This window comes from Perca fluviatilis, chromosome 17, assembly GCF_010015445.1.
Source record: "Perca fluviatilis chromosome 17, GENO_Pfluv_1.0, whole genome shotgun sequence".
Lineage (NCBI taxonomy): Eukaryota > Metazoa > Chordata > Actinopteri > Perciformes > Percidae > Perca > Perca fluviatilis.
In genome coordinates this window covers 25,157,620-25,182,189 of record NC_053128.1, presented here as the reverse complement: position 1 = coordinate 25,182,189, position 24,570 = coordinate 25,157,620, and the positions used below count along the sequence as shown (strand labels likewise).

At 40.0% G+C, this 24,570-nt stretch overlaps 1 protein-coding gene across 3 annotated transcripts in view; it reads right to left on the bottom strand.

The window, feature by feature from the left end:
- Positions 1–24,570, bottom strand: part of fibcd1b (fibrinogen C domain containing 1b) — a 131,619-nt gene that overhangs the window by 2,946 nt on the left and 104,103 nt on the right. For all 3 annotated transcript variants that reach the window (XM_039780831.1, XM_039780830.1, XM_039780832.1), the window contains one exon: positions 4,041–4,220. In XM_039780831.1, coding sequence (XP_039636765.1) covers positions 4,041–4,220 — 180 coding nt within the window. The remainder of the gene's footprint in view (positions 1–4,040; positions 4,221–24,570) is intronic.

Here is a 24,570-nt window from a genome sequence, read left to right as displayed (position 1 = left end):
CAAAGACAAAATATATAATGTTCCTCTCTGTTTTTTTTGGAAATATTCACTCATTTTGAATTTGATACCTGCATCGTTCCAAAAAAGCTGGGACAGGGGCATCAGAAGACTGGAAAAGTTGAAGTTTTGAATATTCCACAGGTGTATAGGTTAACTGGTCATGTTTGGCTATAAAAGAAGCATCCCCAAACGGCGTTCACAAGAAAGGATGGGGGCAAGGTTCATCACTTTGTGAACAACTGCGTGAGCAAATAGTCCAACAGTTTAAGAAAAATGTTTCTTAATGTACAACTGCAAGGAATTTAGGGATTTCATCATCTACAGTCCATAATATCATTAAAAGATCCATAGAATCTGGAGAAATCTCTGCACGTAAGTGGCAAGGCCTGTGGTTTAACGAGTCCACAATTCAAATTGTAATCGGCAATCATGGATGTCATGTCATCTGGGCCAAAGAGGAAAAGGATCATCCAGATTGTTATCAGTGCAAAGTTGAAAAGCCAGCATCTGTGATGGTATGGGGGTGTGTTAGTGCCCATGGCATGGGTAACTTGGACATCTGTGAAGGAAGCCATTAATGCTGAACGGTACATACAGGTTTTGGAGCAACATATGCTGCCATCCAAGCAACGTCTTTTTCAGGGATGTCCCTGCTAATTTCAGCAAGACAATGCCAAGCCACATTCTGCATGTGTTCCAACAGCGCGTCCAGACCTGTCTCCCATTGAAAATGTGTGGCGCATTATGAAGCGCAAAATTTGACAACGGCGACCCCGGACTATTGAGCAACTGAAGTTGTACATCAAGCAAGAATGGGAAAGAAATCCACCTACAAAGCTTCAACAATTAGTGTCCCTTGTTCAACAATTGAGTGTTACAGTGGTTAAACATGCCCCTGTCCCAGCTTTTTTGGAAGGTATTGCAGGCATCAAATTCAAGATGAGTGAATATTTGAAAAAAAAAACAACAATACAGTTCATCAGTTTGAACATTAAATATCTTGTCTTTGTAGTCTATTCAATTGAATATAGGTTGAAAAGGATTTGCAAATCATTGTATTCCGTTTTTATTTACGTTTTACACAATGTCCCAACTTCATTGGAATTGGGGTTTGTATATATTTATAAATAAAAGAAAGAAAGGCAATTACTCAAATAGCACAGTTAACAATACAACATAATTTCCTTAGAATCCTTTGTGTCTTTCACCAACATATTCTTCAATCTGATACCAGAAACCAGTAATTAAGACATATCCCTTGCAAGTGATCGATTTAACAGCAGCATAAGACCTTTCAATTAATCATTTCTAAAATAGAATGAAAAATCCAAAGCTCCACAGTTCTCCAGAATACTGCTTCTCAGGAGGTCAGATGGATTTGTAGCCAATTTATCAAATATTCTGCAGTGACCTTTTTGTCTTCCTTTTTTTAATTCCCCCCCCCCAAAATTATTTCAGCAGGACGTCTGTCAGTTAAAGGACAGAAAGGTTATAAGAGGTGAGAAACATAGTTGATGGACTTAATCACATATGTTGATTTCGTTCTTTCTTGTTACATTAATGTTAATCTTTTAGGTATTTTTATATCTGGTACTTATGCTTATATGCTTATATTATGCTCACTCCCTCATACTCAGTACTTACTGCGCAAGTGTGACTCCAACAGGACAGCGAGTGCAGGGGAGGTATGGGGAATTAATTGAACATTATGAGCTGTTTGAACTTCCATTTGTTAACTTCTGGTCTATCTGCAAGGACATTGCTTTCATCTTACTTGTAATCCTCTTAGAGCAATGGCTTGCAAAGCAGTTATCAATATAGATAGATAATTTGCCAGTGAAAAATCTTTATATAGCGAGGAGATATTTTCAGCTTGGGAAATTTGATTGTGCCGATCAGACAAACGAAATGCAGACCATGATTAAGGGCACTTAGGTGATTTGACTTGCCGGTGCCGCATCCCTGCAGTAGTCTTGCATCATTATCATATTCACAATCACAGGTTGCAGGAAAGAAAGCCAATCTCGTTGACTTATTATGTATGTTTAAGATTTAAAGTGCTCATATTATGCTCATTTTCAGGTACATTTTTTAGAGGTTGTACCAGAATAGGTTTATGTGGTTTAATTTTCAGAAAACACCATATATTTGTTGTACTGCACATTGTTGCAGCTCCTCTTTTCACCCTGTGTGTTAAGCTCTCTGTTTTAGCTACAGAGTGAGACATCTCACTTCTGCACCATCTTTGTTGGGAGTCGCACTTGCGCAGTAAGTACTGCTAACTTGTCAGTTGCAGAGTATGAGGGAGTACCATACTAGTAGCTAGGAGAGCATTATAACGTGTGTTACAAAGTGATGCACGTTTGTCACGGAGGTAAAGTCTGGACTACAACAGAGCTGTCACAGCAATTTGTGAACAATGTTTGTGAACTGCGCAAGTGCGACTCCCAACAAAGATGGTAAGATGGTAAATTATTGTCTGCATTTCGTTTGTCTGATCGGCACAACCAAATTTCCCAAGCTGAAAATATCTCCTCACTATATAAAGATTTTTCACTGGCAAATTATCTATATTGATAACTGCTTTGCAAGCCATTACTCTAAGAGGGATTAGAAGTAAGATGAAAGCAATGTCCAAGAAAGACCAGAAGTTTTTAACAAATGGATGTTCAAACAGTTCATAATGTTCAATAAATTCCCCATACCTCCCCTGCACTCACTGTCCTTTCCTTTCTTTCCAAAGCAGGCTTCACACTGTGACCAGAAGTGGATAGAAGGATAAAGCTGAGAACAGAATGAAAGACCGCTCACCAGCCATCAGGTGATGGCTAACAGCTCTTTAGGGCATCAAACAGCCCTTAATTGCTCGGGATGTGGCCGCCCAGCTCCTTACCCTCTCACTCTGTCCTACTCTGCTCTCCATTTGGCATTACCATGGTAACCAGTCAGCTGGAAAAATAATCTGACAGTCATGTCTAATATTCATGTTGTGTGTTGCTTGACATTGGGAGAAAAGACAGCGAGGGGGGGAAAAAAAAGAGAGGAAAAAGAAGCAGCTCAGTGGCGTGAACAATGGGTTGATGTCTAGTGGATGTAGAAAAAAGGAAAGAGGAAAAAAACAAACAAAGCAGAAACACTTAAAAGGCTCATTTGCAAGGCGCTGGTTGTCACCTTGGTAGGGCCGGCAGCCTCCTCTGATGCCCATTAAGACCAAGCTGCTCCCAGCCCAAATCAGCACCTGTCAGCTGATAGGAAAGCAGCCACAGCAGAGCAAAAATACTATACTACTGTACTAATAATAACAGTAGCACTGCCTAGATGGAGGCCGAGGTAAGAGCATGAGCATCCTGAGAGAGCTTGAGTACTGTTAATTTGACTAGGTTCAAATGTCCAACAGGCAGAGGCAAAGTCAGGCCATGCTGGGGACAAGGCAATTTTTTTTTCCTTCCCCACTCCTCTGCCTCCTTCGTCCCTTGGATACCTCTATTCTCATTTTTATGTACCTCTGTTCTGTGACTCACTTCTTCTTTCGCACCTGTCCCCTTCTTTCCTCCATCCCAGTTCCTCCCAGCACTCCATCCCTCCCTCCCACTTCTTGCTCCATCTCTCATATCTGTCCCCATTCTCTTCCTGTTCATGGAGCAGCGCTTCCCCAAAGGTTCTTTAAATTGCTTCTTCATTTCAACGGCGGGTTTTTGTTTAAGCTGCAGGTCAAGCAGTGCAATTAATTGGCAGTAATTTAATCAAGGTGACAGGTAGCTGGCTTGGATCTGATGGTCAGGGAGCAGAGACACAGACACCAGCAGTCCCTCTCGCTGTGCAACTGTCTGCATGGTTTAATGAGTGAACGCACCTACTGTACTGTAAAAATATCATACTATTATTTTTATTATGAGGCAGCATGCAGTGGTTTCACCCACTGCTGTGACTTCTGTGTTCGCAATTAAAGGAAAAACATACAAAAATACTGTATACTAATCAGAGTGCAAGCAGAGGAAATCTTGCAAGCAAAGTCTAACTAGTTCCCTGAACATACATACCTGCATTGCCAGAATAGTCTCCCACAGTCAAAGGATATCCATCATCATCAGGGTCTACTGAGAAGAGGCCCACTCCAAAGGTTCCATACTGGGCATAAGCGGTGCTATTTTCAAAGTCCTCCAAGTCGATACGTAGCTCATAGTTCCCCTGGATGGACAGGGCATGGATCTGCTTCAGCCCTGCAGGGAAAAAGAGCGAGACACAGACAAATCCACAATCCATTACAAAGTACTACCGTTGTTCTCAGCAAACAATTTAAAGCTATTTCAGCAGCCACTCAACGGCAGACATTTTCTGGAAATAAGATGTAATATGGTTTTTGGCCCATTTAAAGTCCTCCGCTGCATGTGTAGGGTTTCTTTCCAAAACAAGATTAGAGTTTTTTTCTTTTCAAAAGTGCGCAGAGTGTCTACTGCTCAAAGAGAAGTCTGCCATCAGGACGGCTGAGTGTGCTAAAAATAAATAGAATAATATAAAAAAATATGTGATTTTAAATCAATTTCTTCACACTGACATGCAGTTGCAGAATTGCAACACACACACACACACACACACACACACACACACACACACACACACACACACACACACACACACACACACACACACACACACACACACACACACACACACACACACACACACACACACACACACACACAGATTTAGGCAACACTTCACATCGTTGGAAGTCACCTACTGCAGGCATGTGGCTCTGTCTTTGTATTAGAAGATCTGCATCACGTTTATTATATTCTAAAGATGTATTTTCATCTGAATATCGCAGGAATAACCTCATTCTGAAAAACTCTCTGTCGCCCACCTCAGCCTCAGTGCTAATGGGCTACAGCTCATCCACTGCCTACCATGACTGTAAAGAATTGTGAATTTTTCTGTAATTGCTTTGAACTCTCCATGACAAGGTAGAGTGTCCTGGATAAAGGAGATACTATAAAATTGAACCTGGCCATGTACTACAAGAGTACATTTTTTGTGTTTGTGTAGTTAAAAAATATTTTTTGGACTATTTCTTCATAAAATTGAAGTATTTATTCAACTAGAAAGGCTGAATCAAGGAATGTAGCATGGAGCAACAGGGCTTCACAGACTTATCCAGGAAGGTGAATGGCTTTTTGAACCAACCGCTCATCATTCATTCAAACGAAAAACTATTTATAATTATAATGTAATAACCACATTAATTAATTCATTAATTCTCTGCTTTGTCTCAGAACATGAAAGGCAGTCCCCTAACTACCAGTCCCCCTACTTGATACAAGAGTTATTGTTTTAACATTGAAGACAAAAATTTTGTCTTAAATGAATTTAAGCTTCAATATAAAAAAGACTGATGAGTATTTCAGCTCTCACTATAGACCGAACTAATGTCAGCTTCAAGCTGAAAAAAACTGCTGAGCTCTGACATCGAAGATTCACTAAAACCCACCCGTTCTCAATCCGAACTCGTAAAATACGGACGCTTGGGCAGTGTCTCTCAGCGTCAATTACGACCCTTCAGCGTATAGGGAGGCTGGTTGGGGGGGTGAATGGGTCAAACAACACAGGACTTTCCCCCCGGAGACAGGGGTTTGTGTCCCGCGTGTCACGTTTCCTGAACCCAACTGTAGCTTTCTTCTTTTCCTGAACCCAACTGTCCCGTTCTTCTAAGTAAACGTACCTTTTATAAGCCCACCCACGATATTTTCCTTAACCTAACTTCATCAACAGTGACGCCAATAGTCCCGACCAAGCGCGTTTAGATAAGGCGCTATAGGGAACTTTTAGCGTCAATAACAACGCCAAAGACACCTGACTAAGCGTCCGTATTTTACAAGATGGGAGTGAGAATGTGTTGCTAAAACAGTGAGATAAAGGCGTAATAGGCTAGTTTAATGTACTGCTGGAGGAGGAATGACCTAGAAACGTAGTCTATATCAATGACGTTCCACTTCCGGGATAGCACTCCTTCTGCCCAGAAATTCCACCCGAGATGATTGTGATTGGTTTAAAGAAATGCCAATAAACCAGAGCACATTTTTAGGAATAGGTAGTTGTGTATAATTGTGCTAAAGAGTTTCCTGGTTTTTAATGTCAAACTAATTTGGTTTATAGAAAAATGTGCTAAGTTAACCATCTATAAAAATCCTCATTAACTTCTGATTGTAAACATAGGTGTCAGGTCCCAGCTCATTAATTCCCATAATTAGCCATGAAAGGAAGAAACACCCTTACACTGATTTCCATATTTAAGTAATTACATTGGCACTCTATCTTAAAAGCATTTTGTCTCAGTAAAAGTATGGGTATTTTAAAGCCTTTATTGTGGGTCTATATGCTTAAAGTCAGGTAATGACATAAAGCATAGCCCATGGAAGCTGAAGACCATTTTATAAATTCAAAGACACATGCAGTTCACATCCATCTGCTTCGGCTATTTCCGATTCAAGCTTTCCATCGCTTCCTTGAATGCCCCGAACCGATCTTTTAAATAATTGTTGCTCGATCCTTTGGAGAGGAGAGAAGACCGAAAGTGCCAGAAGGAAAATGGGTTTCCAACCCTTCTTCCTTGGCCCCCTCCTGCTCTATGTTTCCCCCTGCTGTGTTGGAGTGACGGTGCGTCCCAGGGCAAGATTTTCTCTCCTGAGTTGATCAAAGGCACAAGAGGAATAGTGTGTCAGGCGAAGAGGAGCAGGAGGAACTCAACCTGGGTCCCGTGAACACAAGACTCAAGGCAGGAAGACAAACAAAAGTGAACTAAGCCTCAAGACTCTGTTAAACAGCCTTCCTCCATGCTTATAACTGCACTCTATACAGTGTTTATTTGGGAGACAATAAAAAGAAATTTAAAATTTAAAAGCGTGCACTGATGGAGGAGCTTCAAAGGCTTCATGGAGAGCATGTAGAGGAAGCTATAGGCTGCAATAGCTGGTTAAAAGGTGTGTTTTTACTGTCTCTCTCCTGTAACTTGATTCACTATAAAAGCAGCTGCACCACAGGAAGGAAGGTGTTATTATAAACCTGCAACACTGTCTTTTTACCTCCTGCTGCAATCATCACCTTCACAAATGAAACTCATTCTCCTTTTTAAAGCTTACAAACCTCAAACCGACTGTCTAATTTGAATTCTGTCGTTGTCGAGCATCGCACTCTGAGAGCGCCTCGTCTGAAGTAGAGGGCTAATTTGATGACAAACACAGCTGAAAGAACCCATTATTATTCAGAGACAGAAGCTTGCAGTCTGGGCCCAGGCACTTAGTTTGGATTTGATCTAGCCCAATGGGAGGTTGATCCCGCTCTCTTCATTTTCACAGTGGATCAGAAAATTGGAGGTGGAGAATCAGTCATTAATACATTCATAGGCAGGTAACTAAATGCATGTCAGTTTACGGTTAATTCGTATACAAGAAAATAAATACTCAAGTATGTGTGTGTGAGTGAGTGAGTGAGTGAGTGAGTGAGTGAGTGAGTGAGTGAGTGAGTGAGTGAGAGAGAGAGAGATGCACACTGCCAGAGATCTAAAGCAGAGACGGATCCTGACTAAATACAGGAGACAGGAAGACTCAGACAGACATGGCTGCCCAGAGAGGAGTGTATATGTGCTCATTGCTCAACAGGGAAGCTAGAAACAGAGATACACTTCCTCCTCCACTGTGAAAAATTATCTTCACTAAGAGTTTTACACTTTTGGAAAAATAGCCAAAAGAAATAACGAATTTCCCAATGTTAACATCAGAAAAGAAGCTGGTAGTTCTCCTAGGAGAAGGGACAGCAGCTCCACTGGCAGCTGAATCTGTATCTGCCTGCCACAACCTGAGGGACTCACCACTATAAGATCCCAACATTACACATTGGTTTAGGATTGTACAGTAATTATATTGTACAAAATATAGTATAGTATTATATTGTGTTATGTAATTGTTTTGTAATGTAATGTGTTGTATAACTATCAGTGTAGTATAGAATTTATGTGACACCTACTGTATGTATTTAATGTGATATGTACTATATATGCATTTTCTGTAAACTGCTTTGGCAACAACTGAAAAAGAAATTTAATTGAAAGAGAGAGAGAGAGACTGAGAAAGAGACAGAGATAGACACACAGACAGAGAAAGAGAGAGAGATACACAGAGAGAGAGAGAGGGAGAGAAACATACAAAAAGAGTTTCAACATACCCTTTGAGGGACATGCACAGAATTTGTTTATTATCAGCAATTATATCATAATTATCCTGTTTAATTATTGTTGTTGTTGTTTCTATGTATCTTTGTTCTTATGCTTTGGCAACACCGATGTATTGAATTTGTCATGCCAATAAAGCAAACTGAAATTGAAAAAAATAGAAAAATTGAGGGACGGACAGACAGACAGACAGACAGACAGACAGACAGACAGACAGACAGACACAAAATGAAACACGTTTTCACACGCATTCAGAGAAATGAAAATGGCTAATTTACTGAAAGAGTTTTTGTGTCTTAGCCTTTTGAGAAAGTATCAATCCACACAAACACCTTAGGGAAAAGTACCCTGGAGTGATTTGTGTGAACTTCAAAAGAAAGACTTAGGATGTTTTCTCTTTCAGAAAAAATAAAATAAAATAAAACACCAGATGCAACACAACTCTATTTAAAGACTCTGCGGCTTCCATGTGTATTTACATAACTTTAATTCAGTCGCTAATTAAAGCCCCAGAGAATCTCAGCGAGCCTCTAATTCAGAATAATTAAAGTGGAAGACAAGTGATATAACAACAGGGGACTTCTTTGGTTAAAATCTAAATGCTCAGGTGTAACTCCTTGTTAATTAAATGCTATTGTTAGGTTATTTAAAATGGGTTCAGATACAAGGGAGAATTTTGAGGTGTTTTGCTTCAGTATTAACATACCGATTGCTCCGTTGGGGAGAGACTCTTCTCTCTGATTTTTTTTCCACTTATGGGAACCTTAGCAGAGTCAAAAAATGTCTGTCCTCCTGCACGCTTTGGATGGGCAATTAGGGTATGCTTTTGTTATTCCTTCTATTCTGATGGTTTTATATCTTGGCCATATTAAGGCATGTGTATTCATTTTTAACTGCTGTTGGTTTTGATTGAACTTTTACCTTTTTTTAACTTCCAGAATAAAATAAAAATAAGAGTATTATTATTTACAATATATTTTCTGAAAGGAAAAAATACAGTAAAACATCTTTCTTTTGAAGTGGGCAAATCACTCCAGGGTACTTTTCCCTTAGATGTTTGTGTGGATTGATACTTTTTCTCAAAGGGCTACAGCACAAAAAAAAATGGCTCATTTGCAGAAATAGTTGTTTCTCTGAATGCGTGTGAAAATGTGTTGCAATTTGTGTTTTGGTTTCCTGCATATATAGAAAGACAGAGTCTACAGCCATGCTCACGGCTCTGCACAGTTGCCCTTTGAGCGTAATAATAAATTTAGCATGCTAACATACCGACAATAGTCTACATCAACGGTGATTAATTTAGGGGATCGCTCTGGTGCCGTCGGAAGATCTGCCGGATGTCCCTCACCTTTCGCTTTTTTATGTGGTTAATTGCTCCTCAGATCTCTGCAGGGTAAATAGCTAGACTATTTTCTGAGTTTTCTGTTGCATGACTAAATCAACTTCTCAACGTACCCATGTTACACCAAAACAAGTTCCTTCCCGAGGCTATTTTACAGAGGCGCTGTTGCTCCGTCCAGCGCTTAGCCTCGCCCCAGACGATTGTGATTGGTTTAAAGAAATGCCAATAAGCACGTTTTTCTCCCATTCTGGAATGCTGTGTGAACTAGCCAGACCTTAAATTGCATATACCTGTGCATCACATATAGACTACAGTACTGTACATAGCCTAACAAACACATTGGTCTGTTTGCCTTCAGGGACTCCTCAACAGCAGCTGCAAGAAGCAACAGGAGCCAAAAGACCCAGAACGGCTTTGAGAGAAGAGGAGAAGCAGAGGCTGTCTGAAGAGGTCTACGACACCATGCTGGATCACACCAAAGCGCGGCCTCAGCAGCGCTTTGGAGGAAGGTCTGGCAATGCGAGACTATACTGACAGTAACAGTTTTAACATGCGGATGTTGGGCAGGCATGTTTACCATTGTCACCATCTTAGTTTATCAGAAGTTTTGCACATACTGGGTCAATAATCAAAGTACTGGACAAATTACAAATTTGAACTGATGACGGCGCTAGATATAAAGACAGGGCCCACTATCCAACACATACAAATTATGATTGCAATCTTCTTTGAACTTCTTTCTACAAATAAATCTCCATATTACACAAGCAGCACTATACAGGAATAATTAATCAATGTCATTTAAAAAGAAGATAAATAACACCGGCAAAAATCAGCATCTGAACAATCAATGTGTTTACGGATAAGGAATCTCATTAAGAGTGTGCCTGATTAACAAACACGTCGATGGGACAAAAATCTTTAAGCATTCTTTGTCATTAAATCATCCATGTGTTTACAATGTCCGCGACAGTAACAACACATCTGAGGGCTGCGAGGCTAAACAGTGCAGCACCTTCCATGGGGTCCACTGAAAGCTGAAGATTATCTCTATCGTGCCCACTGTTATGAATATTAGCACTTTAGGTGGCAAAAAAGACAAAGATTACCTTCTCTACACATTAAAAGCAGGCCAATCTCAAAATTTAGAACACACCAATACATTTGGGGGCCAAGTATTGGTCCTTGTTGGTAATACATCTATTACAAATGGCAATAAAAATGATATATATCTGCAATTACCTCATTAAACTAGGCCATGGTAATCCATAACTCATTTTCCCAGCTCTGAGGTTTATGGGAAAGAGGACACATTTAGCTTGTTTATAAGATGAAGACAGTAATTTGTCATTTTTATCTTATACTCATTCTAAGAGGGCATGTTGTGTTCTCCAAAACTAAAAAAGAAACAAAGCTCACGCTCTTCCTGACATCGATTAAACCATTACCAGCAGAGATTCCTGTTCCTTAAACGTGATCTTACGGTTAATGAGACTGACATCAATGACTTGATTATAAATGTAGAAGACCCTCTGTGCCGCTGTGATTCTGCTAAAAAGGCCCAAACATTAATGATTTATTTGTTTTTATTTGAAAAGTATGTTGGGGAATGTATTGGATGCTTTTAGGGGACGGGTTACAGTCTCAGCGTAGTGCAGCACTACAGGGCATAAAGGAAAAGAATAAAAAACAGATCTCTAAACCCAACAGAGAAATGATTACACTTCTCCCTGCTGCTTGTGGCATTTCTCAAAGTTAATTATTCATCATGCTTTTCTCCCTCTGTTGCTGGGGGGCTGCTCCCGAGACTGTTTCAGCTGAAAAGGAGAAAAAAGGAGCAGCACTCTTCTGTCTCCTCCTCCTCGCTTCCTCCCACCATAACTCAGCCCCTCCCTCGTTTTGTCTTTCTGTTTCTCCTTTTTCTCCATCCCTCCCTCTTGCTTAATCTTCCTGCCAAGCCGTTTTAACCTGAACAGATTGTGGATGGGGAGGAGTTAGAAGGGGATGGGCTGTTTCCATAGCCACAAGGACAGTTTGCCCTGCCCTGGGGGCTAGGCTGGTTGAGGGGGTCTGTGAACACGCGTCAACTGAAAGGCTTGCTGTCTTCCGCTGTTAGGGAATAGAAAAGGCTTGCTATAGCTGGCACTCCCTTTGTCACAAAAAGATGGGAGCGCAGGAAGAAAAACAGTGACAGGTGTGTGCTGAACTCTTGTTGCTCCCCCGGAGCCAACGGTGACATTTGGTGGGACAAAAAGCTGAATAATTTTAAGATCAACTGTCACACTTCTGACATGTCTACACCAAGTTTCCTCTTGCAAATTCCCATTCAAGACTCTATTTTCATATGTTTTTGTGTCTAAGTGACTGATGGGAACACCAATCTTTGACATTGGTCCAGTATTAAGCGAGATCGCTGCAGTCGGCAGCGGCAAAAAAAGCTACAATGTAAGTTAATAGGGCAATTATTGTCCATCTTGTATTTACCTTCACAAAAGTGTTCGTTTTGCTACTGACAGGCTCAGATTAATATTCTGTCTGACAACATTATGAAAAGGATCCCTACAGAGGTAGATCTTTTTAACCTCTTTGAGATCTTTCTGTTTAACCAGAAACAGCTCTGAGACTGGCTGTAGATTAAAAAAAGATGTGGCCAGTTATGGGCGCTAACATAGTCCAAATTATTTCATGCTTGTTGAGAAATAGAAAAAGAGTGTGGGGGCTGTGCTTTTTTGCTTGCTTGGTTGCACTCATGCACACACAAGCATCCTGCATTTGAATGGTAGAACAAGTGCATAAGAGGCTGATTCCACTACATTCAAAAGCATTTTTGAAATCGAATACAGAATATTCTTGAACTGAATGAACATTTTGCCGGCAGTATTTGCTCAGCAGCAAGCACACGCTGCGTTCCCCGGGCTGAGTCTAACTTGGGAGTAATGATCTTGGGAATGTTTGTTCACTTTGCCCACAGCACCCTCATTACTGCTCCCAGGAGTCACTCGCTTCATCTTTGAAGATAGATACATTTAGCAATATATTATTAATACATATTGTTTCCTTTGAATCCTTACGGGTTTCTAAATAGACAAAAGTTCGCTGAGCCGGACTTTTCAGACCTGCAGCATTTTCACTGAATTAAATCCAGCCGCTTTAACAGGAGTTGTCTCGCGGTGCTATATAGATAACGGTGGCTCAGCATGACTGCAGGTGGGAAGATGTGCCTCTGTAGATCTGATGAATGGTGTTAGGATGAAGAAGGAAGTATACAAGTAATCTCTATCTCTTTTATTTTGCAACTCCACTGATAGTGATAATGAGAAAAGTATGGCATATATAAAATCAAATCTAAGCTTCGACTGTTCATTCTTATTTCAAGGTGAAGGGTCATATTTAAGTGGGCAGTGTGTGCAAATAAAGATATACAGGCATACAGACAAAGAAATCAGACAGAGATACAAGTTGTTATGGTGGTGCTCTAATGTAAGGTATAATTAAATGGTAATCCACCATAAAACATGTGTACAATGAGCTTTAAAATTCTGTTTTGCCATCAGGGACATCTCTGACTGTAATACAATTATTTTAAGTGGCAGGAAGTATTTTGGCAGTTTTTATCTGCTTAAAGCAACAAAATACAATATGGTAGCTGCTTTGTTGCATTGAGTAAAGGCAATATAAATTAGCAGGTTTGGATCAATATCAGTTTTGCCACTATTACCCCAATGACTTTTAACATTTCAGTCTTCTTAAATATGGTCTGTATTGGTAGGAATGCTCTTATACACTTCCTAAGTCCACTAACAATATTTTTTGCAACGATTCAACCATCAATGTTTAGTTGATTCGATTAAGGTTGCATTCGTATTACTACCACTTATGTGAATTTAGACGTTTCAACCATTTGTCCATTACTTACTAATTTTTAACAATTTATCCATTAGCTTTTTCACTATTTAGTCATTAAATCTATGCAAGATACAACACTATCTAACTATTTCTACAGTTTGTCCTTCACTTTAAGCAATATTTTAACCATTTATTAAATACTTTTAACTATCTTTTCAACTGTTTATACATTAATGTTACCCAACTATTTCAAACATTTACATTACTTTTAATTCATTAGTTGTAGCTGTTTTTCAACTATTCATCCAGTACATTTATCTAAGGCTAGGCAAGACATTTCAGCAACAAGGCAATTCAGTGCTTTACATAAAGCATTAAAAGCATCAGATAAAGAGCAAAACACACTGAAAAAAGACATTTAAATACAATTAAAAACAGTCGAGTATAAGAAAATAAAAACAAGCTAACAAATAGAGTAAGACAGGTATAAAATACAAGAATAAAAGTTAAAGGTGTAAAACGTGAATAATTATCCGATTTAATAAAAGGTAGTGGCAAACAGAAAAGTCAAAATTCTTGATTTTAAAGCTGTTTAGACTTCTCTGTTTGCTAGCTAAATAGCTTCCAAAATGTGGTATTCAGGTGTTACAGCTGACTCCATATGTTGAGATATATACAGTATATATATATATATATATATATATATATATATATATATATATATATATATATATATATATATATATATATTATTTTTTTTCCTAGGTCAAACGGTATTTTATTTGATTTTTTTAAATGAGTTCAGCTACGCCACAATCCTTCCATGTATCCTGCAGAATTAAGCGCCCCCTGGGGTACTCCTGTCTGAAATGGTCCGCTTTGTAACATTCACTATACATAAATATTCATGGGAGATATTTAGTTGGTTACTGTCTGTCAGTTACAAGTCAATGTAAACCTTGATCCTGTGGATAAGACGAAACGGTGGGCTGTGGGAAACCATGCACTTAGACCAGCAGTAGTCTATGTCCACGACCTTCCATTTTCCGGGATTGCTCTGTTGCCGCCGGAACTTTTGGATGGATGTGCGTTACCTTGCAGTTTCTTTGTGTTGGAATTTCTAACTTCGGTCAATTTATGAGGACTATCGTTAACTGCTCCTCAGATAAATCCAGACAGCTAGCTAGACTATCTGTCCAATCTGAGTTTTCTGTTGCACGACTAAAACAACCTTTGAACGTACACACGTTCCACCAAAACAAGTTCCTTCCAGAGGATATTTTGCAGCGAAACAGGGGCTCCGTGTGGAGTTTAGCGCCACCCATGACGACTGTGATTGGTTTAAAGGAATGCCAATAAACCAGAGCACGTTTCTCTCCCATCCCAGAATGCTGTGTGGACTAGCCAGACCATCCTCCGCAGCGCTGTGAATGAAGGTCTGGTAATGTAAGACTAGACCAGCAGTGATTTTGTTGGCGTGTATCGCCAAGAAGCAGCTGTCACACTGGTCAGTGCTGTCCATATAGTGTGTAATATTTGTGGAACCACAGCAAGTAACAGTATAACACATACATGTGCTAATGTTATTCTCTATGATCTTTAAAAATAATGAGGTGTCTGTGACTACACCTCATCTCTGCTCATTTAAAATTGAACTCTGCTCGACTTTCTACTGTTGTCGGATCGCTGATATCTCTCTGCCAGCTGTCACTCCCGTCTCTGTCGCACCATGTCTCCCAGTACTCATATGAAATGAATGAGCGCCGGTCACTTTGTCTCGTGTTGCTGCTACCAGTGTTAGCTCACAGTAAAACATGGAGAAAGTGACAAGTTTGCTCATGTTGCTTGTAATGTAGCTTGAACAATTCAATCTCACGTTTGTACTGTATGGCTCAACTACTGCTAGTAAGCTTGATTCTGAGCTTCCACGCAGACACAAAGCTCTTCATCCTCCCTCTTATATTTTTCTGTCATTACTATTATTAATGAGCGGGTATTTTATTTTAATAGATGGGGACAGGCAGAGGTTGTTGTAACGTGCAAGATGCAAAGCTAATTGGCAGGTCATAACGATTTATAGTGATGAGCTTGATTAAAACTAATGCATTCACTTCTCCAACTAACATTCCTACCACAGTTTAAGCAAGCACCCATGGCAGCCAATAATAGATCAAGAACACATTTATTTTACTTCATTGCTGACTCACTCCATGTTTATTTCCTTCTCATCGTCTCAGCATTCACCGGTAAGATCCATGTGGAATTTCCTTGTGTATTGAGGTCCTGTTATGATATATTATGCATAAAACATTGCCTTTGCTCTAAGAATAATTCATGCAGACATAATTGAGCACAGAAGAGGAAGTCAAAATGTCTGCTATGACTTGGCAGTTGACAGTGATTACGTATGGTTATAATATTGCACATGCAGTTTGGTCTGTTGACAAATGTTCGGATAAGAAATAATAATGATTAGCTGTTGTAGTTTTTCCATCAGCTTGGATTTCTCAGAGCAACTCACTTGAGCACCTTATCATTAGTGTCTTTTTGAGAGTATTTACATAATAGCTTAAGTGGCTAAGTGGGCTGGATGTCATCCTATTGGTCCACTCTTGATGCTCTTCAAAAGCAGCAGTGTGCCAAAGTCAGAAATCATCAAAATTGCTGCCGATGTCCCAGCCACAGCCCAGCACGCTTATAAATCCCACTCAAACTGGATTAATTTGTTAGTGATAAGAAGGGCAGGTAAGACAGGGGAGAAAAAACAAATTTAAATGAGGTCATGCAGATTTCAATGTTGGCTAACGTCACATGATTAATCTATGCGATGCTGGATAGCTCAGATTGATGTCAGTATTAGATTTCAGGTTTGCTTTCAACCTCTTGCCTTTGTGAAAGTAAATGCTTCCAAATGCCATCCACCAGGAAAAATAAAAGGAGGGGATTTTGCTCAAGTGGCAGGATTTGAGTCATAAAATCGTAAGCGAGAAGAATGAGAGCCAACAACCCATCACATCTGATATCATCAGAAATTAACCTTCAGGGTGGAAAGACTGAGCCAAGAGTGGTGAAGGGAGATCCAGTGGGAAAGGGGAGGAGAGAAAGAGAGGCAGGTAGACAAATGCTGAGAGAGTTGGCAGGCCTGTAAGGCTGCAATTCAGGGAGAAGACCACATTAATATTTAGAGGTGCTCTCAGGTAAAACAAAATGAGCAGAGCAGGCCCAGCTTGACAGGAAGGATTGGCCACAGTAAGGGCATAAAAATCCACTGGGTACGCCACAGACACAAAGCAGTAGAAGACACAATTGTCGTAGGTAGGAAAATGTTAACTGATAAATTAACAATAACCAGGGCCACAGCACATACTCTACAAGACAGGTACAGATCATACACACAAGGTCTTCATGGGTATACAAAAACCTGATCTGAAACAGACCCCTGGAAAACCTACCTTAACCCAATGTGCATAAATACATAAAAAACAATAAAAAATCCAAAAGGAACCCAAAAACAGTAAGAACCGATCCAAAAAAGACCTACAGATAATCCAAAAGGTGAAAAAAAAAAAAAAAAAAAAAAAGGGGAGGGGAAAGTTTTTTAAAAAGGAAAATTATTTTTATTAGTGGGCTGGTCGGTCCACCATTTTGGTTGAGACTGAAATATCTCTGCATAGATGCAAACATGGATTACCATTATATTTGGTGCTCAAATTCATGTTCCCCTCAGTATGAATTGCAATAAATTTGGCGATCACTTAACATTTCTTTTCTATCTACTTCCATCATTGGCTCCAAAAATTGTTTATGAACAAACACCTTCAAAACTAATGACTTTCTCACCAGCCTCAGCTGTATGTTGTGTTTTGTGCTTATTGATAAATGTTAGCAGGCTAACATGCTATAATAATATGGTAGCCATAGGAAACACTACCTGCTGGGTGCCCTGGTAGCTAAAGATGCATAGTTTGATATCGGCGGGAAATCTTTGTTGCATGTCATACCCCTCTCTCACTCTTCCCCTCATTTCCTGTCTGCCTCTGTACTATCAGCTTTCCATAAAAGGCAAAGATATCAAGCATGTTAGCATGCTGACTTTCCCGTTTAGCTACACTTTCTGGTTGACACAAATTGTGTTGGACCCGTTGCAATGATTGTAACACACCACATGAACAGAGCAGATAGCAAACCCACTTAGGTATTAGACATATTTAGACATGGACTCCAATGGCAACAGAACTGCACCTGACTAGACTGAATAGCATTTGGTACTTGGTTGGGTCTTGGAAGAAATCGAGAGAACCTGTGAAGACCTCTACCGTACACTTCTTAATCTGCCCTGATGGGTTGCGTCGTTGGGCGGGGTAAAATAGTAAAAATGTGAAATACATTAAAAGGATTGCTGAGCAGCAAATCTAACTGAGCAGAGATAATGTGTTGGATGAGAAGGAAAGCCACTGACAGACAGGGTATAACAGAAGGAGAGAGTCCACATGGAGAAAGGCATGATGACTACAGAGTATAACATAGAAATGTCATGAAGACTTTGATCATGGCCACATGACACCATTAAAGCTGGGTAAGGGCAGAGTGATGGACTTGCTAAGCCCCTCCTCCTATTCCAGGGTCAAAGTAATGAGGTCTTGAGAGAGAGAGAGTGTCCAAAGGGATACACCTCTTCAGACCCTTTAGCGCCGTTTGCATGTAATGAGGTTGCTAAGAGTTCAGCGCTAATTAAAAACCAGGCATCATTACAATTCTATGATTTTTTTTTTTTTATCATCATGACACTCCTTCACAAAGTAATGTGGTCAACAGAAAGGCTTTTTTCCCGACCATTTAGTCAAAGTGAGGCTGAAATAGAAGCAAGAGGACAGTTTTTAAAAAGAAGAAGAAACATTTTTTGATAATAGCATGGTCTAAAAAAGTGCTATGGGCATACAAATGCTCCCAAGACTGAGCTCAAGAGTTGAATGAGGAGAACATCTACAGTGCCTTGCGAAAGTATTCGGCCCCCTTGAACTTTTCGACCTTCTGCCACATTTCAGGCTTCAAACAAAGATATAAAACTGTAATTTTTTGTGAAGAATCAACAAGTGGGACACAATCATGAAGTGGAACGAAATTTATTGGATATTTCAAACCTTTTTAACAATAAAAAAACAACTGAAAAATTGGGTGTGCAAAATTATTCAGCCCCCTTAAGTTAATACTTTATAGCGCCACCTTACTGCGATTACAGCTGTAAGTCGCTTGGGGTAGGTCTCTATCAGTTTTGCACATCGAGAGACTGACATTTTTGCCCATTACTCCTTGCAAAACAGCTCGAGCTCAGTGAGGTTGGATGGAGAGTGTTTGTGAACAACAGTTTTCAGTTCTTTCCACAGATTCTCGATTGGATTCAGGTCTGGACTTTGACTTGGCTATTCTAACACCTGGATATGTTTATTTGTGAACCATTCCATTGTAGATTTTGCTTTATGTTTTGGATCATTGTCTTGTTGGAAGACAAAGCTCCGTCCCAGTCTCAGGTCTTTTGCAGACTCCATCAGGTTTTCTTCCAGAATGGTCCTGTATTTGGCTCCATCCATCTTCCCATCAATTTTAACCATCTTCCCTGTCCCTGCTGAAGAAAAGCAGGCCCAAACCATGATGCTGCCACCACCATGTTTGACAGTGGGGATGGTGTGTTCAGGGTGATGAGCGGTGTTGCTTTTACGCCAAACATAACGTTTTGCATTGTGGCCAAAAAGTTTGATTTTGGTTTCATCTGACCAGAGCACCTTCTTCCACATGTTTGGTGTGTCTCCCAGGTGGCTTGTGGCAAACTTTAAACAACACTTTTTATGGATATCTTTAAGAAATGGCTTTCTTCTTGCCACTCTTCCATAAAGGCCAGATTTGTGCAGTATACGACTGATTGTTGTCCTATGGACAGAGTCTCCCACCTCAGCTGTAGATCTCTGCAGTTCATCCAGAGTGATCATGGGCCTCTTGGCTGCATCTCTGATCTTCTCCTTGTATGAGCTGAAAGTTTAGAGGGACGGCCGGGTCTTCGTAGATTTGCAGTGGTCTGATACTCCTTCCATTTCAATATTATCGCTTGCACAGTGCTCCTTGGGATGTTTAAAGCTTGGGAAATGTAGTATCCAAATCCGGCTTTAAACTTCTCCACAACAGTATCTCGGACCTGCCTGGTGTGTTCCTTGTTCTTCATGATGCGCTCTGCGCTTTAAACGGACCTCTGAGACCATCACAGAGCAGGTGCATTTATACGGAGACTTAATTACACACAGGTGGATTCTATTTATCATCATTAGTCATGTAGGTCAACATTGGATCATTCAGAGATCCTCACTGAACTTCTGGAGAGAGTTTTCTGCACTGAAAGTAAAGGGGCTGAATAATTTTGCACGTCCAATTTTTCAGTTTTTCATTTGTTAAAAAAGTTTGAAATATCCAATAAATTTCGTTCCACTTCATGATTGTGTCCCACTTGTTGTTGATTCTTCACAAAAAAATTACAGTTTTATATCTTTATGTTTGAAGCCTGAAATGTGGCAAAAGATCGAAAAGTTCAAGGGGGCCGAATACTTTCGCAAGGCACTGTATCATCTATCAATAGCTTCCTAAAGAGGTGGTTACAATTACAAACATTGTAAAGTAGCACTGGAGTGACAGAAGTGTGATAAACACCACTAATTTCCAGTTTTATTCACAATGCTGTAGAACACAACTGGGACGCCATCCTGCAGAAATATGTACTTATCTTAGCGCAGAGGAGTCAAAACAGTGTTAGAGGTTATGAATTGTTTATCTATGTTGTTCTGTTGTCTAACGTCTGATCAGGTATGAACAATGTGGCACTGTCATGTACAATGTACTGAAAGAAATGTCCTGAAGAAAACCCAGTCGAATGATGAAATAAATGATTTTGAGAAACAAAATAGAAAGGGAATTACGTGGCGAGAAGCTGGGTCTTAAGTCTTTTCTGCCACTGTCATTAGAAGATCTGTTCAATCATTCCTCAATCAAATTTTTAATCACTCCATCTGTGCTCGTTCAACATTCCTTTATGAGAAGATTCTGCTCATTATTTTTTACATTTTCACGAAAATAAAATCCCTTACACTTCTAAAGAGCCTTCTCTCTTGCATGAGCCAAACGAGACTTTGGTGCCAGCACAAGTAGAGAGGTGTTGGAATATACCTGTATGCTGGTGATGAGAGGCATCAAATAAAGCACCCGGGCCTTGTGGAGAGAGCTACGAATTGCTCTGGTCCTCATACATATCGAAATTACTGGCAGAATTGCTGCAAATTGCAGCTATCTCCACTCCAGCAGTGCAATCTAGTGCAGATGGAGTGTCTGCCAGGGTACAGCCACACCAATCAGAGAAAGCATACCCTCCTGAAGGAAGCAGAGGCAGAGCTGGAGGCTGAGGCATCATTGTGTCAGCATTAGGGCTGATTGGCAAGACCTCAGCTGGCTGGCTGACTGGATCCCTGGACAGCCAGCATCAGTGTGTCAAACTGACTGAGGAGGAATCCCATTGTTGAATAATTGATTGGATATGAATGCAGTATTGGAGGAGCTTTAACTGAAAACACTTACGTGTGCGCTAAATAATAAATTGCAGGGGGATTCATGTCCTGGGAGATATTGTAGTTTAGGTTTCTCTTTGTCATGCAGGATATAGTATCATATATTCTTGTAGTTCCTGACAGCTGGGTTTGAAACTCATCTCAATCATTTCCCATGTTATGTTTTAATATGCACTATGTAGCTTGTGCTGGTACTTTAATAAACTTATTAAGTACATTTAAAGCAAATGAAATGCCATGTACTAGTAGAGTTTGATATTTCTGGAGCTTTTGCTCTAGAGATGCAGTTAGAGAAGAATGCATACACTTGTGATCACGTTCAACACATAGTAATGCATATTTTAATTAGAATTATCAATAATTTGTTAAAAGGGGAACTTGTATGCTCATTTTCAGTTTTATAGTTGTTTTTTGGGTTTCTGCTAGAACATGCTTACATACTTTAATGTTCAAAAAACACAATTTTTCTCATACTGCCCATGGCTGCTGCACCTGTATTCACCCTCGGTCTGAGATGCTCCACTGTAGCACCCGTCTCTTTAAGCCCCCCTCCCGAAAAAGCCCAGTCTGCCTTGCTCTGGTCTCTGCATATGTGCTCTCTGTACGGTCTGTCAATGCAGACGGGAACTAACTAAAACAGAGTGTAGCAGCACTTTCTACCATGAACAATCTGATATATATATGACAGAAATAAAGAAAAAGCATAATGGGTCCCATTGAAATATCCATATGCATCAGTATGTATGAAGTGATTTGTAGGTATGAATCGTAAAGGGTGAACTTATGAAGAGAGCTACAAGGCTATTGATGTTGGTACAGAATAATTATTCTGAGGCGTAAAATCTTGTTTCAAAAATATCATCACAAGTCAGTTCAACGAGCACACAGAAGGCTACATTTGGCAATGCATATCACCCACACAGCCACATTGAGAGCCACTTGTCAGTGACCTCAGAGACACATCATTTATCTAGTATATGCAAAGTGCATGGTACTGTACCTTTCTGATGATTTTGTTCATCTTTCCAAGTATTAAGTGAATAGTCAGGGACCAATGTTATACATGAGCTTCATAAAGCCAACTTCATGCAGAGCCAATTATTATGGCAGCAATTGTGTTAAAACACACTTGCTGAAACACTTAAAATTTTACAGTGTCATAGCGTGGAATTAAACAGTGTTAGCAAACTGCTGTGGTTGTACTAACCCATATGCTTTTCTGGATTATAATTATCAGTGGGTACGGCTGGAGGGAAATCTGCAGGGTAGAAAGCCAACAGGCAGTATGAGCCACATGGGTAAACTGCGTGGGCAGACACTGACTGTAAAGAGCTGCACAAGGCACTAAAAAAAACAATTGTTTACCTGATGTTAGGGTCATCTCGAGGTGATCACAATATGTGTTGTAATTTTTGTTGTGAAAGATTTGTCACAGTATGCAATTAAATTACAAATAAAATATTCACAGTGACTGTGCATTGTATTATTGATACAGTATAATTGCAGGGAAACTACAATGAATACATAATGGTCCTTTAGAATTGACTGGCTCAAACACGTTAGACAGTTTAGTCAACTAAAAACTAAGTCAGTGTGGGCCAATTCATGACTGATTTGCAAATGTAAAAACGAAATCACTAGTAAAATTGTGCATATTTTGGTAACATTTTTCTATTCCTTTTAGTACCAAATAACCACCACATCATTGTGTTGAAAGAGCGCACTAATATGATGTAGGATATGTAAACTGACAACTTGTTTCTCTTGTGGAATCTGGGGGATCTAATGTAAGCTGCTGTAAACACCTCACAGGATTTAAAATTTAGTATTTGCTTTCCTCAGGCAAAACAAAGCAGCATAAGGGTTGGTAGACAAACGGCAAATTATATCGTGATAATAATTTAAAATGTCCAATAATTCTTACAATTGATTATGAGGATTGTTGTGAGAACAGACAGAATGAAGACTTCGTTTAGTAACGTGAGTTGAGGAGAAACAATGGAAGTGGCACACAGGGATGGATGGTGAGCACCTGGCAGAATAATGAGGCTATTTATTCCCTCTAACGGGAACGGAGAGTTCAGAGGGAGACTTTGTAGAGCCTTGTGGAGAGGTTCTCTAAGCTGTGACCTTCCTGCAAGGTAGCAGCCTTTATTGACTCTGCACCAAATTTCAAATCAGCCTCTTATGCATATTGTGGCTGTGCATGTATTTAAGATTGTGCATACTTAGGCTTGGCGTTTTTTTGTTGTTGCATTCATGCATGTGCATGTATATCTTATGCAATACTCCTGGCAAGAATATGCATTCATGAAGTGGTGTGATTAGAAAACACTATTTATAAGGCATTGAAAAACATTTAATACAAAAATATCAAATATATCGCTCTATGCTGCCATCTATGCTTCTCTTCCCTCCTAAGAACCTATTTGGTGTTCTTTCCCTTCGACGACTGCTTCTCACCTTCTCTTACTCCAACGTGCGCTGGCTTAATCGCTAACAAATCCTTGCTAAAGTTGCTCATCTATTTCCTTATCCAGCAACCTCACCAATTTGTATGCACTCTCTCCCACTATTTCACCTGTCCTCTCTGTCTAAGCTTCTTAACGTCTCAATTTATAACACATTTTCACAAACTCTATGGGCATGGACATTGGCAAGCTGTGCAGCTGCCTTAAATGAGGCAGAAGCATCACCTATCTATTAAAGACTGGAGTAATAAATCTCACAGAGAACAATCGATCAGCGCTCAGCACTCTCTTCACACACCTGTGAGTGGTGAGAGGTACTGACCCCTGACCTTGCTGCTGCCAGTGGTACTGCTGCCAAGCTGAGACAAGGTGCAGCAACACGTGATTGGAGTGTATGGCAGGTTTTTACAGATAAACCATCGACAGGGTCAAGGCATTGCGATTTTTCACTCCGCTCTCTCTCGCTCTCTCTCTCGGAACAGATATGCTTTCAGAGTAATCAGTGCTGTCTTCTATGGACATTTCTGCAGTGACACAATTCCATCTTGGACTTCAGGGTTATGGAAGGTATAGGTGGAGTAGAGGGGGAGGTTTATGAAAAATCACCAAGAATAAGATTGAATGTTTATTCAAACCCTTGGCCATTCCGACCTTCTCTTGCTTATTTCAATAGCACAAAACTAAGTGTCCACAGAAAAAAAAAAAAACACAAAGAAAGGCGAAATGGGCTGGCATCTTCACAGGAATTGTGATGTTCTTTGATTTGTACTCGCTTTTGTAGATAGAGTCCGCTTTAGATTTTCCACTGCGTGACAAGAATACAAATACAAGCCTCAGGATGCTGCATTGTGGTAGAGGCAAGCTGTGGAGGATAAAGTGTGTAAGGATGTGTTTATGCACGGGTCCCTGGGAAAGAAAAAAGATTAGGAGGAATGAAATGATAAAAAAAAAAAACTAACAGAAAAATATTTGCATAAGGTAAACATGTGGAGCGACTCTGTACAATATGGCTGCATTGCTGCATGTTGTGAATCAGAGGATGGTTTTGCCGTTCTTAGATGCTAGTGAGCAGCACATCTATAAATG